Here is a 16,288-nt window from a genome sequence, read left to right on the forward strand (position 1 = left end):
ATTTTGTTTATTTGGGTTCTTTGTCTAGCTTTGACCTTCCATGTCCCAAGCTTAGTATGACTTTCTAGTTGCAGATCCACCACTAGTTGACTATGCAGTGTTTTTGAAGTATGGACCAAGGACAGCCTACCCTAGAATCAACCTGGGAAGGTTGTAAAAAATGTATACCCTGGACCCCACACCAACATACTTAATCAGAATCTCTTGATGGTGGATTTAACAATCTGCATTTAAAACTAAGATCCCAGGTGACTTTTATGCACACAGGAAGTAGGTGCCTTGCATGACTGTGGCCATGTTGTCTTTGAGTTAGATAACCAGTTCAATCAGTTATGGCAAGGACTGGAGAATTACTTGATAGCAATGTAAGTATCTAAGAGTGAGGACTCGGAGGTCAGACAGAGTGCCTGGGTTTGAATCCTGAGTCCACCAAAGGAAGTGATAGGACCTTTTAGCACCTCAGTTTTGTTTGAATAACGGGGATAATACTGGTATACCTCATAGGGTTGTTGTGAGGATTAAATAATATAAGAGTATTTGCAATAGTACCTGTCAGAGTTGGGACTAAAAAGATTGTATTCCTGGGTGCCTGGATGGCTCAGTGGGTTAAGTGTCTGCCTTCGGCTCAGGTCATGATCTCAGGGTCCTGGGATCAAGCCCCGAGCCAGGCTCCCTGCTCAGTGGGGTGTCTGCTTCTTCTTCTCCCTCTCCCTACCACCCCCTTTCAGCCTCCACTCCTGCTCGCTTTCTCTCAAAAAAGAAAAAAAAAAAAAAGATTGTACTACTACTAGTTCTCTACAATTAGTTCTATAACTGCTTCAACTGCTGTTACACAACATACATGGCTACTTGGGTCCACCTAGTTCCTGAGGGAACTAGCATTTTCCACGATGGCTGGCTGAACTCAGCTAACCAAATGGTTGAACTTGATTGAGGTAGACTGACTCAAACTCATATTTAATGTTTTAACTGGGATAATGCAATCTGAATTTAAATTATTAATTTCTTATTTTAGTGCCAAATAAACCACTCTCCTTCCAAACTAAGCTAATAACAATTGTTAGCAATTTGTCATCTCATTAGCATTTGTATAGCAATTCAGACCATCTCAGTGTAAATTGTGTCTGTGACAGAATGGCTTTTTTCTTTTTTTTTTCTCTTCAGGGGCAAAGGAGATTCCCCAGAGGCCCGAGCATTGGCCAAACAGGTGGCCACAGCTCTGCAGAACTTGCAGACCAAAACCAATAGAGCTGTGGCCAATAGCAGGCCCGCCAAGGCAGCTGTCCACCTGGAGGGCAAGATTGAGCAAGCACAGCGGTGGATTGATAATCCCACAGTGGATGATCGGGGAGTTGGTAAGGCCATAAGTGCATGTACCCTCATTAAACTGGTCTCAGTGAAAATGAGCAAGTTGTTGATAGAGATCTTGTTCATCTGTAATTAGATGCAGAAGGGGTTCTTCAGTGACTGGTGAGTAAGTCATTCTACAGCGGGACTCCATTTCCAAGTGTAGCCAATATGATTCCTGTGATTTAATCAAGAAGAATTAGCAAATAAATGGTTTTGCTGTGGGCAAATAGAAAGGTCCTCAGGTTGGAATTGAAACTTTGAACTAATTATTTCCAGTCTATGTATACTTCCATTCTATTGTATTTTGATTACAGTCCTTGGAAAATACCCAGTTAAATGTAATTTTTTGAAAATAAGTAAGAGGGAGGCACTTAGCTACCGAGGTGATTTTCATTAGCGAGGGCTCCTGCATCACATAGTCACCCGTAGCATTGATAACCTAGAATTTTTATTTTAGGGAGATTTTAGGGATGAATCTGTAAGAATTTAGGTCATTTTATGATAGCAAAACAGCTGAAGCTGAAAGATTTATTTACTTCATTTACTGTACTTGATGGATAAAAAGATAAATTTTTAAATTGGTGATTCCCAGTCTTGGGGAATCAGGCAGATGTATAATTTACTGGGGGAGGAATAAATTGGTATAAACATTCTGAACAGCAATTTACTGTTACGTGTTGAGAGCTTTAAAAAAGCTGATACTCATTGACTTAGCAATTTGACTTCGAGGCATTTATTATAAGAAATAATTAGACATTTTCTAAGGAGTCACACATAAGAATGTATATAAACAGCGTAAATGTTTAATAATAAATAAATGATCAGTAATTGTAGTTAATATGATAAAATATTACATAGATTTTTAGATCATGATTTTTTTAAGAATATTCAGTGATATGGAAAAATGCTCCCCTTAAATAAAAAAAGCGAGGCATAAAAGTTAATGTAAAGTGTGATCTCAATTTTGTAAAAGAGAAATGTGTATTTGTATAGGAATGTGCGATACATTTAAAAAGACTGGAAGATTTGCAATAACGTGCATCTGGATCTAGAGAGTATAATGCTAAGTGAAATATGTCAATCAGAGAAAGACAAATACCATATGATTTCACTCGTGTAGAATTTAAAAAACAAACGAACAAAGAAAGTGAGACAAACCAAAAAAAAACCAGACTTAACCACAGAGAACAAATTGATGGTTACCAGAGGGGAGGTTGGTGGGGGGGATGGGTGAAACAGGTGAAGGGGATTAAGAGTACACGTAACAGTGATGAGCACTGAGTAATGTATAGAATTGTCGAATCACTGTATTGTACACCTGAAACTGATATAACACTGTGAACTATACTGGAATTAAAATTAAATAAATAAATACTAGTAGAATAATTTTTCAAAAGACAGGAAGGAAATGTTCAACTGTATCAGTCTCTGAGGATTATGGGTGGATAACCCATTCTTATTTATGCTTTTCTGAATCTCCTAAATTTTTCTATTGTTAGGGGCAAAAACCAACAACACAGTAGTTTAGCACAATGGCCCTGCAGTTGCCTTCTCTGGGTCTGTGTGAGTTACAGTGTTTTCCTCTGGATCCAGGTCAGGCTGCCATCCGGGGGCTTGTGGCCGAAGGGCATCGTCTGGCTAATGTCATGATGGGGCCGTATCGCCAAGATCTTCTTGCAAAGTGTGACCGCGTGGACCAGCTGACCGCCCAGCTGGCTGACCTGGCTGCTAGAGGGGAAGGAGAGAGTCCTCAGGCGAGAGCCCTTGCCTCTCAGCTCCAAGACTCCTTAAAGGTACAACTTTGGAGCACATATCACGACATTTCTCTGCTTACTGTTATTGACAGACTAGGGAGAGAGGGAGATTTTTAAAATACATAATTTCTTGAGAGTAGGGAAAGTGAAGAGTGGATCGAGAGGATATAAGGAAGTCCAGAGTTTATTAGGAGAAAGCTCATCTGTGTTTGACGACAGCTGAAGTTTTTCAAGTTTCAGTCCAGTGGGAACACTTCCGTGATATTTGCTCTACCAGGTGTCACCTGTACTTCTTTATTTGGTCCATATTTTTCTTAACATGGACTCCCTTTTTAAACTTAAGTGGATCTATTTAAAAGAAAACTTTGTAATAATCTTGAAATCATGAGCTTGATGAGCTAGTTATATTTTTCCTAGTATTCTTTAAAAGAAAACGTGTAATTATTAAAATCAGAACACTGGCCTATCTAACACCTAAAATCATCTCAGGTATCCATGAGCCACCCACCTTGAGACACAATGGGAGTGACCGAGACTTCTTTGTGTAAATCCAGAAAACTTAGGTTGGACTAACAGGAGCCTTTTCATGAATTCTAAGAATCCTCTTTAGACCCATCTTAAGAAATGGATACGTAGACTGGTTACCAAAGTTTTTCTAGAAATTTAACTGAAAAAACATGTATCCAAAAAAATTCCCATCCTTAAATTCTTTACTCTTAATGTGAGAAAATGCTTAGAAATTTGGCACTGCATCCACCAAACGATCCTTACCGTTTCTGTGGTCATGATTATCAGGCTCCTCCAGCATTGGGAGTGGTGAGGAACTCTTTCATTTCAGAGTCTTCTTTGGGTTCTCTCTCTTGAATCTCAGTATCATTTCTTAGAAGCCAAGAAAGGAAGTAAGATTTCTTGTTTGGGTGGAGCAGTCTCCAGGGAAATGTGGGTCCTGTCTTAGCCTCCCTACCACAGGCTGATCTCTTGAGGGTGGGATTCATCTCTTACACCTGCTCCATGCTGGCTTAGTACTTTGTACGTAGTTGATAGTACATACTTACTGAATGAAAGAGCACATGAATGGATGAATGTGTCACTGACGTGAGGACATTGGCAGATGTGCTTTTTGGACATTTTTGGTAATTTTTATTCATAAACAATGTTTTTAAGGATCTGAAAGCCCGGATGCAGGAGGCGATGACTCAGGAGGTGTCAGATGTTTTCAGCGATACCACAACTCCCATCAAGCTGTTGGCGGTGGCGGCCACTGCGCCTCCTGATGCTCCCAGTAGGGAGGAAGTGGGTATCTGAGGTCTTTCATTTCTTCTGTTGGCCAGACGTGTGTGTACACACACACACATACACACACATTTATATCTATTTATATATTTGTAAAGGTAAAGTGTGATTTCTGTGTGCATGGGGGGCAGTGGTTGGGAAATTGTGGACGAAGGGTGGAAGGGCAGGGGAGGGAAGGCCTTGCCCCCTCTTCCTCAGTCACCAGGTGTATCAGTCAGGAGTGTCTGTAGGACTTGTCTTTAGTCAAAAGCTGTAGAAGACCTGCCTCTCAGAGACAAAAGCCACTGGGTTTTCTTTTTATTGTGTAAAAAGAAACATGGAGATAGGTAGCCCTTGAGACCATGAGAGCTGCCATGTCTGGGATTTTCTTGGTCTTTTCTGATGGTGTGAGACCGGCTGTTACAACCCCACGCATCATGTTCAGGACGGTAAGAAATGAGGGATAGGGCACTCCAGTCCCAACTGTCCCTTTTATTAGGACATTTTATTCTCAACAGAGAAGTCAGGGCAGTCCTTTTAAATGATTTGATGTCATTCTTCTACTCAACTCCTTCCATCGACTCCTTTGTGTCCCTGAGAGAAGCCAGAGTCCTTACAATGACAGTAAAGCCAGTGATGTGCTTAGGGCAGCACTCCAGGAAAAAAGTCTAAAACCCAGAAAGCCCTGGTTTGTCATGTTTGTTTATTTCCCTGATGTAAATATTCCCGTGGTGGCTGTCTCCACGTGGGGTCACTGAACGCAGACTTGGGAAGAGACGGGCACATTTGGCTCTGAGGGGCTGGTGGGAGTTGTGACCTCGGCTTCAGCTCACCACTGCATCTGGTTCGCTCGGGTCCTACCACCCTCACCCCTCACGCGCCTCGGTCTACACTGACCGCCTTGTGCTGTATTCCCAGTCTGCCCCGTTTATGCTTACCGCGTTCTAACCTTGCGGCCGTTGTGCTTGTTCTCTCTGATCCTCCCATAGAGAATTATTTGTATTATTCATTCCCTTTCGTCAGTGCCTACTGAAATGTCACTTTTGGGTCACTGCCTAAGATACAAGCTCTCCCCCCACCCCAGGGATTTCCTAATCTCCATATCCGACTTATCTCCTCAGCATTTTTCAACATTTGACATGTTTACCTCAGTTCTTGTTTGTCTCTCTCCCTCACATTATTAGCATGAAAGGCCATGCAGGCGAGGAGTTTGTTTTGTCCTACTTTATTCCCAGTTCTTTTTTAAGATTTTATTTATTTATTTGAGAGTGGGTGAGAGACAGAGAGAGAGCAAGCGAGAGCATGAGGGGGGAGTTGCACAGGAAGAGGGAGAAGCAGACTCTTCGCTGGGCAGGGAGCCTAATGCGGGCCTTGATCCCAGGACCCTGGGATAATGACCTGAGTCGAAGGCAGATGCTTAACCGACTGAGCCACCCAGGCGCCCCTTTATTCCCAGTTCTTTTTAAAAAAATTTTATTTTTTTTGGGTGCCTGGGTGGCTCAGTTGGTTAAGCGACTGCCTTCGGCTCAGGTCATGATCCTGGAGTCCCGGGATCGAGTCCCGCATCGGGCTCCCTGCTCGGCAGGGAGTCTGCTTCTCCCTCTCCCACTCCCCGTTTGTGTTCCCTCTCTCGCTGTGTCTTTCTCTGTCAAATAAATAAATAAAATCTTAAAAAAAAAAAAAATTTTATTTTTTTTAAATTTAAATTCAATTAGCCAACATATAGAACATCATTAGTTTCAGATGTAGAGTTCAGTAATTCATCAGTTGCATATAATACCCAGTGCTCCTCACATCACATGCCCTTCTTAATGCCCGTCACCCAGTTACCCCATCCCCCACTCCCCTCCCCTCCAGCAGCCCTCAGTTTCTTTCCCATAGTTAAGAGTCTCTCATGGTTTGTCTCCCTCTCTGATTTCTTCCCATTCCATTTCCCCCCCTTCCCCTATGATCCTCTGCACTGTTTCTTATATTCCTCATATGAGTGAAATTATATGATAATTATCTTTCTCTGATTGACTTATTTCACTTAGTATAATACCCTCCAGTTCCATCCACGTTGATATAAATGGTACGATTTCATCCTTTCTGATGGCTGAGTAATATTCCATTGTATGTATATACCACATCTTCTTTATTCATTCATCTGTCAGTGGACATCTTGGCTCAGAAACAGACAAATTAATGGAACAGAACAGAGAACCCAGAAATGGACCTTCAACTAATCTTCGACAAAGCAGGAAAGAATATTCCCAGTTCTTAAAACAATGCCTGGCACATTGTTTTTGCTGAATGAATAAAAGTAAAGGCTTTCGGGCGCCTGGGTGGCTCAGTTGGTTAAGCGACTGCCTTCAGCTCAGGTCATGATCCTGGAGTCCCTGGATCGAGTCCCGCATCGGGCTCCCTGCTCGGTGGGGAGCCTGCTTCTCCCTCTGACCCTCCCCCCTCTCATGTGCTCTCTCTCTCATTCTGTCTGTCTCAAATAAATAAATAAAATCTTTAAAAAAAAAAAAAAAAAAAGTAAAGGCTTTCCCAGAAATCCTCCAGGAGACGTTTGCTTATGTTTCATAAGCTGCTCCAGCTGTAGAGGAATCTAGGAAAGCCAAGTCTTGGCAGCAAAGAAGAAGGGGTTGTTGGGTCAGGCACCTAAGACCAGGTAGAATTGGTGGGTGGAGGTTTGGGTAATTCTTATTAGCTGATGAGCCCCATTTCTTTCTCTAGCCTAGGTCATGGCACGGTTCAGCTCATGGTCCCCTTAGATTAGGATGATTTGCTGTTCTTTTCCTTCCAGAGTTCTCTGAGTTTTAGACTAGTAGATCAAAGTCTCCGCTGGTTCATTGATACGACAGCTTGTGTTGTCCACCTATTCTCTCTCGGAAATTTGTGAGTTGCCATTGACTCTTCCCACACCAATAAATAACTAAGGCAAGCTAATTTGATCTCACAAACAGTTCTTGAATCCTTTACATTTTCCATTCATGTTGCTCCAGCTCTCGTTCTGATCCCTGTCCCCTGCTGCCTAAATGACTACACAGCTGTGACTGGACTTTGAATCTGTCACTCGGCCACCAATAAAATAAAAATACAGATTTGACCCTATTTTTACTGCTCAGCCCTTTATCCTTTCTCATAGGATAAAGCCAGAGAGCTAGGATCTGCTCCTGCTACTATCTCTCTATACCTGTTTCCCACAAACCCCTGCCTCTCAGTTCATGCCCCAGCAGTATTTAATTGCTTATAGTTTCCTGCAGACTCTGTCCCTTTCCCCTTTCCATGTCTTGTTCTTTTTGTCTCTAATTATCTTTTCCTTCTTTTTTGGCTAGTTCCTATTTATCCTTTATCCTTTCATCTTTTACTTCCTGGATAGGTTTAAGCGCCTTTCCTTTTGCTCCCAGGATATCAGTGCTTAGCTTTATGATTGTACATAGTACACTCTATTGTAAGTATCTGCTTATGGGCCTTTTGTACATCTCAAGGATGTGAGCTCCTGAGATACAGAAATTGTGCCTTATTCATTTTTGTGTCTTCAGCGCCTACTCCAGGGTCTGGCACATAGTAGGTGCTCAGTAATTTTGACTGAGTGATAAGAAAAGTGGGCTGAACAGCCAGTTAAATCAGAGGGAGGAGCAGACAGGGCTGGAACTGGGATGATTAGCTAGGGTAAGCGAAAGCCTTATAGATCCAGAGTGTGGGAGATCAGCGAAGATAAGAAACAAGGACTGAGGCTAGGAGAAGGGGACTAGGCGGTCAGAGATTTAGACAGAGATTCTGAGCATTAAATGGCAAGAACCCAGGTGACTGAACGGAAACAAGAAGCCAGTGTGGAGAAAAGACTTGAGTGGGTCAACACAGCACCCTGGCAATGTGATTGGAGCCTGCTCTTGAGCCAGGAGACCTTTAGAGCTTTAGAGGTGGTCTGCCAGGAGCTAGAGCTGGTCTCCGAGTAGGGCAGGCAGACCCTGAGGAGGAGGCAAAGAAGAGGTTGGATCCTGCCAGGCCGGTCCTGACATGCTCTGGGTAGAGTATAAACCTGACCCAGCACTGTTAGGGATGCCTTGTATTTTCAAGCATTGTTACCCAAACAAGTTGACAGGTCTTTTGTCATTTTATCTGAGTTAAATAGTCCCCTTCATTGTATGCAACCTTGCATAGTAACCGCATCAAAGGAAAAGCTAACTTTTTAAAAAATTTGAGAGATGAATGACAATTTAGTAGATGGTTTAAAAATCAGCCTTCCTTGCCCTGGTGTCAGGCCTGAGCGTGAGCACCAGCTATCATTTTTCCCATGGAGGTCAGGGGCAGAGTTTTTACAACATTAATGGTAATGGATATGTGAGGGCTGCTGCCTTGAGGAGGGTGGAGTACAGCTTAGGACTGTGGATATTCTTGAGTTTTTCATGTACCCAGCCACCTACCCTGGAGCCTGGAGTGGGCTTGTCTGTCTTCTTCAAACCACAGAGTAAGACTTTTGGGAACAGGGGTTTTTGAAGTCTTCACATTCTCTGAACTCCTTGTTGCAGACCACACAGCGCTGTGTGTCCTGTCTGCACTTGGTAAGCGTCGGTTGAACAGAAATTCAAGTGTGTGTGCGTAATGCTTATGGCCAAACCTCGGAGGAGATAGAGCAAGGCCAAGACCTGGCAATCGCCAGATTGTTGTCCTATTAACTAGGGTTTGATGTCATCCGTGAAGTCTTTGCTTGAGCAGTTGCTGCCTCTACTTAAAGAGAGAGTTTTTCTTAGGCTTCCTGACTCATTTTATTGAAATAAATTTTCCTAATGTCTTTGTTTTCTCTTCAAGGTATTTGATGAGAGGGCAGCTAACTTTGAGCACCATTCGGGAAGGCTCGGTGCCACGGCGGAGAAGGCAGCTGCTGTTGGAACTGCTAATAAATCCACGGTAGAAGGCATTCAGGCATCAGTAAAGACGGCCCGAGAACTCACACCCCAGGTTGAATTTTGTTCACTCTTCATTGTTTCGATACTCACCATATAGTGTTCAGTAAAGGTCAATTACAGACAGTTTCTATACATTTTTGAACACTTAATGTACATTGTCATGAAAGAAACACACAGTGTCAAAATCATTTTTATAATGTTTCGGTTTTCTACAATGATCATAGATAACTTTTCAGGGTAGAAAAAACTGGTAAAGCAAACCCTGCTCACACACACCCATACTTAGAGAAATATTTGGATAATCCTGAGAGGTTAGTCTGTTTTGATTGTACAGCTTACACCTTTCCCCACATCTCTTTGAGGATATTTTTAAAAAATCTGGTTGCATTCAGAACTTGTTTTCTTTTTTCTACTTCATTATATAACCAAGTTATAGCCAGTATGCTGTGAACAGTATACTGGAAGAGTGGGGACAGAAGAAAACAAATTGGACAGGAATTAAAGTTCTCATATGTGATAGGTGTTCTTAAAAATACCAGTTCAGCATCATTTAGTGTGATGTTTGCACATTTTTTCCTAATCAAATTATAGAAAATTCATTTTTTAAAAATTGATTTCATTCAGCAGATATGTATTATGTCCCTGTAGTACATTAGGACCCATGCTAGGCTTTCCACGCCTGTGATACTGGCTTTGGTGGGAACTTGTAGGAAAGGATGGGAAAAAAACCCCACACCTTTATTGTTTATCTTTTGCCCACGTGGCATGTTAACAAATTAGATTCTCTTGAAAAATCATACATGTCCAACTTCTTCAAAATACTTCCATGAAATATGAACATGTATAACTTTCTTTAAAAATTTCCATAAAACATGGAACATAGAACGTAGGTATTTCTGTATAAAACTGAGATTCCTAAAAAAGAGAAAAAAAAACTAAAGACACCAGCTATAGCAAGAGTAAGGATTTTGGAGACAGATCTGGACTTGAATCCTCTCTGACCTTGAGTTTCTTCATCTGTAAAATGGAGAGAATTCTTTCCTAATGGATATTTTGGAGGACTAAGGATATGTGTATAGCCTGTAACTTACCAAATACTTGGTAAATGTTAGTTCCTTCCCTAACTGCTGTAACTGGTTCACTGGGAGCTTTTGAGCAAGTCACATTTTCTGAGTCTTGGTTTTTGTGTTGGTAAAGTTGGAGAAATTACCCGTCCTGTTTCATAGGATTGTTGTGAGGATTCAGTAAGATAATGGATGTGAAAGTACTTTGTTAACTGTAGACAGTTACTTTTTTTTTTTATAAATATTCATAAATATCACTTTAAAGTTTTTAGTATTTTTCTTGGTGGTGCTTTTTAAGCATCACCACTACACCAAGGGTTTAAACATGTCAGTTCTGTGTATGTTCTGAAGTATCAAGTGAATGCCATTTCCTTTGTCATTCTGTTACCTTCTCAAAAATCAGGCTGTGACTATAAAACCTTTTGCACGGGCCCAGTCCGGTGAGCTATTTAGGAGACCAAGTCTCCGGTGTTCTGCCTGCGAAGACTTGCGCATTTTTGGCTTCCTAGCGCCATCTGTAGGTGGAGAGGGGAAAGCTTCCCTGAAGGTTTGTATTCCAGTGGGAGGGTGCCCTGGGGTTTAAAGGTGGTTTTGTCATTGACAGGTCGTCTCGGCTGCTCGCATCTTACTTAGGAATCCTGGAAATCAAGCTGCTTATGAACATTTTGAGACCATGAAGAACCAGTGGATCGATAATGTCGAAAAAATGACAGGTAGAGTTGCGTGCGACGTTCTTACCGTCTAGTCCTTAAGGAATGAGTTCTGAGAAACTCGAGCAGGACCATTTATGTTACTCAGCTGTAATTGGATGAAGGGACGGTCATGTGCCTGACGGTGTCCTTGGCCCTGATTAAGGCTGCTGAGCAGCAGGGGCTTCTCATTCAAGCCTTGCAACTTAGTTTGAAGAGAGGCTCTTTGAGTCTCTTTTATTTTAATGCTGCCCTCCCTGTGTGATGTTTATTGTTACAGCTCCTATCTTCTCTTTGAATAGCGCCTTTGCTCAGTCTGAACCAGAGTTTGGTTTCAGAGGCTGGGAGGCGGTGTTTGTGGATACAGTAAGTGTCCCTGTCATTTTCGGCGGGTTCACATTTCAGGGAACCACAATAGCTACCATTTAATACAACTTGTCTCAGAGTTTCCTCCAACTTATCAACTACGTAGTTTTTTTAAAAAAAGGAGAAACCAACCGCCAACAAATGTGTGTCTGTGCAAGTGAGGTGGCACCTCCGAATCTTCTTCACTCTCTGTGGAGGGAGGGATAGGAGAGGAGGGAAGAGATGAGGAACGTGGGCTCCTCGACCTCCCTGCAGAACCTGCCGTGACAGGGTCCCTCGCAGCCAGACGTGAAAGACCTCCTGGGGTGTTGGAAGAGAGGTAACAGAAGCAAGACGCAGGCGGTCAGGTTTATTAGAATCCTCTGCGTGGCTCGTCTTGGGCACGACAAGCTGCCAACAAGCAACAGATGGCTGTGGAGTGAGCCGGGAAGGGAGACCGTGTTATTAGCATAATGTGGAGATGCGGTAAAGGCCGGAGACGCCATCCTCCTGTTGTCACTGCGATTCCGGCAGGCTGTGGTGGACACGAGAAGGCCAGTGACCACGGTCGGTATGAATCTTGTGAATCTATATGGCCTCCTGGACGACATCTTCACTTTTTTTTTTTTTTGATCTAAGGTAATCACCTGGAAGCTTTTGATTGTTCAGGAAGGACTTAGAGCTGAGGGAGAGCATTCTGGGTGTTTTACTTTCACGTGAGAACCTTGAGTGGACAAGAGGGTTTTTGAGTCGCTGTTCTTCTAAAATAGAAACAAAATTCCATTTCTGTTCTGACAGGGCTGGTGGACGAAGCTATTGATACCAAATCTCTGTTGGATGCTTCTGAAGAAGCAATTAAAAAAGACCTGGACAAGTGTAAAGTAGCCATGGCCAACATCCAGCCGCAGATGTTGGTCGCCGGGGCAACCAGCATCGCCCGCCGGGCCAACCGTATCCTGCTGGTGGCCAAGAGGGAGGTGGAGAACTCAGAGGATCCCAAGTTCCGTGAGGCTGTGAAGGCCGCCTCTGACGAATTGAGCAAAACCATCTCCCCCATGGTGATGGATGCCAAGGCTGTGGCTGGAAACATTTCTGACCCTGGTAAGCAGTGCCTGGTGTGGTTCACCTCACTTGAGAGGTTACCTCAGGAAGCTGACAGGGCGCCGAGACAATGCGCCCCCACCCTGCCACCACCACATACCGCGTCTGAGAGCAAACACTGCAGATCCTTAGTTTGAGAATGCTAGATTAATCTTTTTATGTCCAAAAAAAAAAAAAAATACGGCACAGACTATTTTCTGCAGTATTGGCAGGTTCATTGCAAGTTAGTTGCTCTGGACCAACCTTTCTGTGCTTTCTTCCTGTTGTCTGACTAGACAGCTCCTGGCTCTGTTTAGTCATTATTTTGGAAATTACTCAAAAGAGGCACGAAAACCATTCTATCAGCCATTTAGCTTATGTAACTGGCATAACTTCTCTTCTGCTTTTCTTAAAATGCTTTTTTCTCTGTAAGACATTTTCTGTTTCTGTCAAATCTGGAGGGCTTAAATTGACCTGTAGATCTCCTCGGTGAATATCCTGATCCTACACCAAAGAATCCAGATTTTCTTTAGCTGAATTGTGAGCATGTTTTCAGTATTACTAAAGATGTTACCACTCCTTTGGTTAGAAACATCTGAATTCCTTCCTGTTCTGAGCATCCAGTGTGTCTAGCCCATGAGTGGAATCCAGGCAGCATAAGGGAGTGGGAAGGAAGGGCTGCCCTATTCATCCCTAGCCCAGGCAGGATCTTTCCCATATCTTCAACCCACCGTCACCAAGGACACGCTCCGTTTCCTAATTGGAGTTTCTAGTAGTTTGAGTAGAATTCCTGAATCCCAGGTGACTGGACGCTGTAGCCGCGGCAGCTCAACCTAGGGGTTAATACACTTAATGCCAAGTTGAGCAGAGGAGTCGGGAGAAAGGTGAGACGTACTCCAGGGGATGTCTGCCCAATCTGAAACTGACATCTCCTCTGTTCTGAGTTGGGCAGGCTTTTCTCTTGACTGCTTCATCATCAGAGAGGTGATGAGCCCCACCTGAGCCCCAAGTGATCACGCCCAGGAACGTCTTAAGTACTTGCTAATTGTACAGGCAAGAAGGCACCCTGCACCACAGGGATTAGCTGGTTTGTGACACTTGTGACTCTTTGTAGGCCTTATGGCCTCTGCCTTGCCCTTACGTGCCTTCCCTTTCAGCCACTGCCTGTGATGCTTCCTGGCAGCTTCACATCCAGCTTTTGTTCATAGAAACCAGTTCTGCTGCTGGACAGACAGTGCTGCAGGGCACTGACCTGCCCAGCTGAAAGTGAGGGCGTCTTATGTTTAGGCCTGCAAAAGAGCTTCCTGGACTCAGGATATCGGATCCTGGGAGCTGTGGCCAAGGTCAGAGAAGCCTTCCAACCTCAGGAGCCTGACTTCCCGCCTCCTCCTCCGGATCTTGAGCAGCTCCGCGTAAGTAAATTCAGAGTGATGGGGAGAATTGAGCAGAGGGGGCTGGGACTATAGCAAGAGGGAGGTAAGCTGTGCTCTGGAGCCTTGTTGACGAGGTATCTTCGTTTAGCTTTTACCTGAAGCTTAGTCGGACGCACAGTTGACTTGCATTCCAAAATCAGTAGAGTCCTAACGCCGTGCTTATGCACTGGGCGTGCTGGATCGGTGGGGGGCTGGGGGGCTGGGGGGCTGGCCTGCTGTGATGGGGACTGACTGGAGCAGAGGAGCTGGCTTTGGGAAGTGTGGATGTGATGAGTGGTGAGGTTGTAGGACGAGTTAATGGAGTGGGAAAATGATCTGGTGGCGAGGAGATTTTTTGTGTTCCCAGTTGACAAGGGCAAAACTGAGGTGGTTAGACTTGTGTACATTCTTCTTTCCTTTACTTGACTTTTTTTTTTTTTTTTTTTTGGTAACAAAAGTGATAGGTTTTTTTTTTTAATTTATTTTTCTCCAACTCTAAACTCTTTTTATGTACCCCAAAGTACCATAAATTTATTCTTCCATAGGTAAATTGTTTCGGAGGAGGCTTACCTGGGCAGTATCTTACAGATACAAATCCTAGTATAGGAAATAGTGATTATTCTAACAGTGTTGGAAATAGCTGGACTTTGGGAATAGCTCATCAGGGCAATAATTTGGTTTACTTTCCTTGACTTACTTTCCCATGTTTCATGTCAGTAAGAGATGGAAGTTTCTAAGTTGGTTGAGGACAGAATTGGGTCCTTTTGCCCAACTGAGGCACAGTGTTTCTCTAGTCTCCAATGCTTCAGCTTCGTTTGCTTCTTTGTAGCTGGGCTTTTGGTGCCTGGTTGGGGCCAGTGGGAGGTCTGTTCTGGGGCCTGGCTTTTTATGTGATCAACAGGTTCATGACACTTAGAATCAAGATCCTAGAGGTCATTTGGTTTAGGTGCCCCTCATTGACAGATGGGGAAACTGAGGCCCAGGGGAGAAGTTAGTCACCTGTGCAACTGCCCTTCCACAGTCAGGAGCACAAATTAGATCCGTCCTCTTGGGGGAGCCTTGGGCCAGTAGTGCTGTGCGTATCTCCCTGGGATATGTCCAAAACTGTAGCTGCTGGCTTTTTGTGGAGAAGCAAGAAAGAAAATATGCATCTGTTGAGATTGAAGCAAGTGGTCCCTGTGCTCCATGTGGGTGGTCTTATATCGAATGAACGTGGGTGGCTTTTCTGGGGATGCTTTTTGGAGGAAAGGAAAGAATTCTAGAGGGGAGTAGTTCCTAGGGTTTTACTTACAACCCAGTAATTCTTTCTTAGCTGGCAGATGAGCTTGCTCCTCCCAAACCACCTCTGCCTGAGGGTGAGGTCCCTCCGCCCAGGCCCCCACCTCCAGAGGAGAAGGATGAAGAGTTCCCTGAGCAGAAAGCCGGGGAGGTGATTAACCAGCCAATGATGATGGCTGCCAGGCAGCTCCATGATGAAGCTCGCAAATGGTCCAGCAAGGTAAGTAATGAGGCTTTTCTTGCTGGAAAGGGATGAAGAAGTGCACACAGCCCAGGAAGAAGAGTCTGATTGGAAAGTTACCCTCTCTCTGCTTTGGTTCCTGCTGTTGCCAGTAACATGATCCTGTTCTTACTTGTGGCTTAGTAAGATGTGTGAGAGGAGGTTCCTTTCCTCTGTCCATGTGAGTGTCAGCTCCTGTGACCTTGGACATTTGGGTCTTTTAGAAATTGCTTTTCTTTCTTGGGATTGCTGAATATCTTTAGATGCTCTCTTGCTAATTATCTGCACTCCAGATGTGAAATAGTCTTCTGGGGGCTCTGCTAGAGTTAGACGAAGTGTTTGCATTTTCCTTCTATTTTTCTTTTTTTTTTTTTTAAGATTTTATTTATTTGACAGATTTATTTATTTGAGAGAGAGAGAGACAGCGAGAGAGGGAACACAAGCAGAGGGAGTGGGAGGGGGAGAAGCAGGCTTCCCGCAGAGCAAGGAGCCCGATGCGGGGCTCGATCCCAGGACCCTGAGATCATGACCTGAGCCGAAGGCAGATACTTAACGACTGAGCTACCCAGGCGCCCCTTCCTTCTATTTTTCATGAAAGCAGGTAGATTGATGTCTTAGGAGCTGTGTGCTTTGTCCTTTTCTCAGAATCATCTTACCCCTCAATTCAAGACTGTTCCAGGCTAACTCCAGCTCCACAAATCTGGACGTGTAAATATTAATGTGGTCGGTGAAAATGTGGATGCTGCAGCAGTCAGGCCCTGTGAATATCTTTTGCCTATTTTCCCCTAAATGATGAAAAGTGCGTGGTAGCTTTTCTAGATAAGAGCTAAATATTACTGCTAACCTGGCAGTGAAATGTAGTTCTAACTCAATTCTCAACGTTTGTAATATGACTCTCTCTTCTAGATCTTTATTCCTACCATTTA

General features: G+C 43.7%; 1 protein-coding gene across 2 annotated transcripts in view; it reads left to right on the forward strand.

The window, feature by feature from the left end:
- VCL (vinculin) overlaps window positions 1–16,288 on the forward strand; it is a 113,454-nt gene that overhangs the window by 87,730 nt on the left and 9,436 nt on the right. For both annotated transcript variants that reach the window (XM_021700140.1, XM_021700141.1), the window contains exons 11-18: window positions 1,165–1,355; window positions 2,944–3,143; window positions 4,269–4,397; window positions 9,177–9,326; window positions 10,943–11,051; window positions 12,171–12,473; window positions 13,740–13,864; window positions 15,177–15,362. In XM_021700140.1, the coding sequence (XP_021555815.1) occupies window positions 1,165–1,355; window positions 2,944–3,143; window positions 4,269–4,397; window positions 9,177–9,326; window positions 10,943–11,051; window positions 12,171–12,473; window positions 13,740–13,864; window positions 15,177–15,362 (1,393 nt within the window). The remainder of the gene's footprint in view (window positions 1–1,164; window positions 1,356–2,943; window positions 3,144–4,268; window positions 4,398–9,176; window positions 9,327–10,942; window positions 11,052–12,170; window positions 12,474–13,739; window positions 13,865–15,176; window positions 15,363–16,288) is intronic.

Source organism: Neomonachus schauinslandi, chromosome 6 (genome assembly GCF_002201575.2).
Source record: "Neomonachus schauinslandi chromosome 6, ASM220157v2, whole genome shotgun sequence".
Taxonomy (NCBI): Eukaryota; Metazoa; Chordata; class Mammalia; order Carnivora; family Phocidae; genus Neomonachus; species Neomonachus schauinslandi.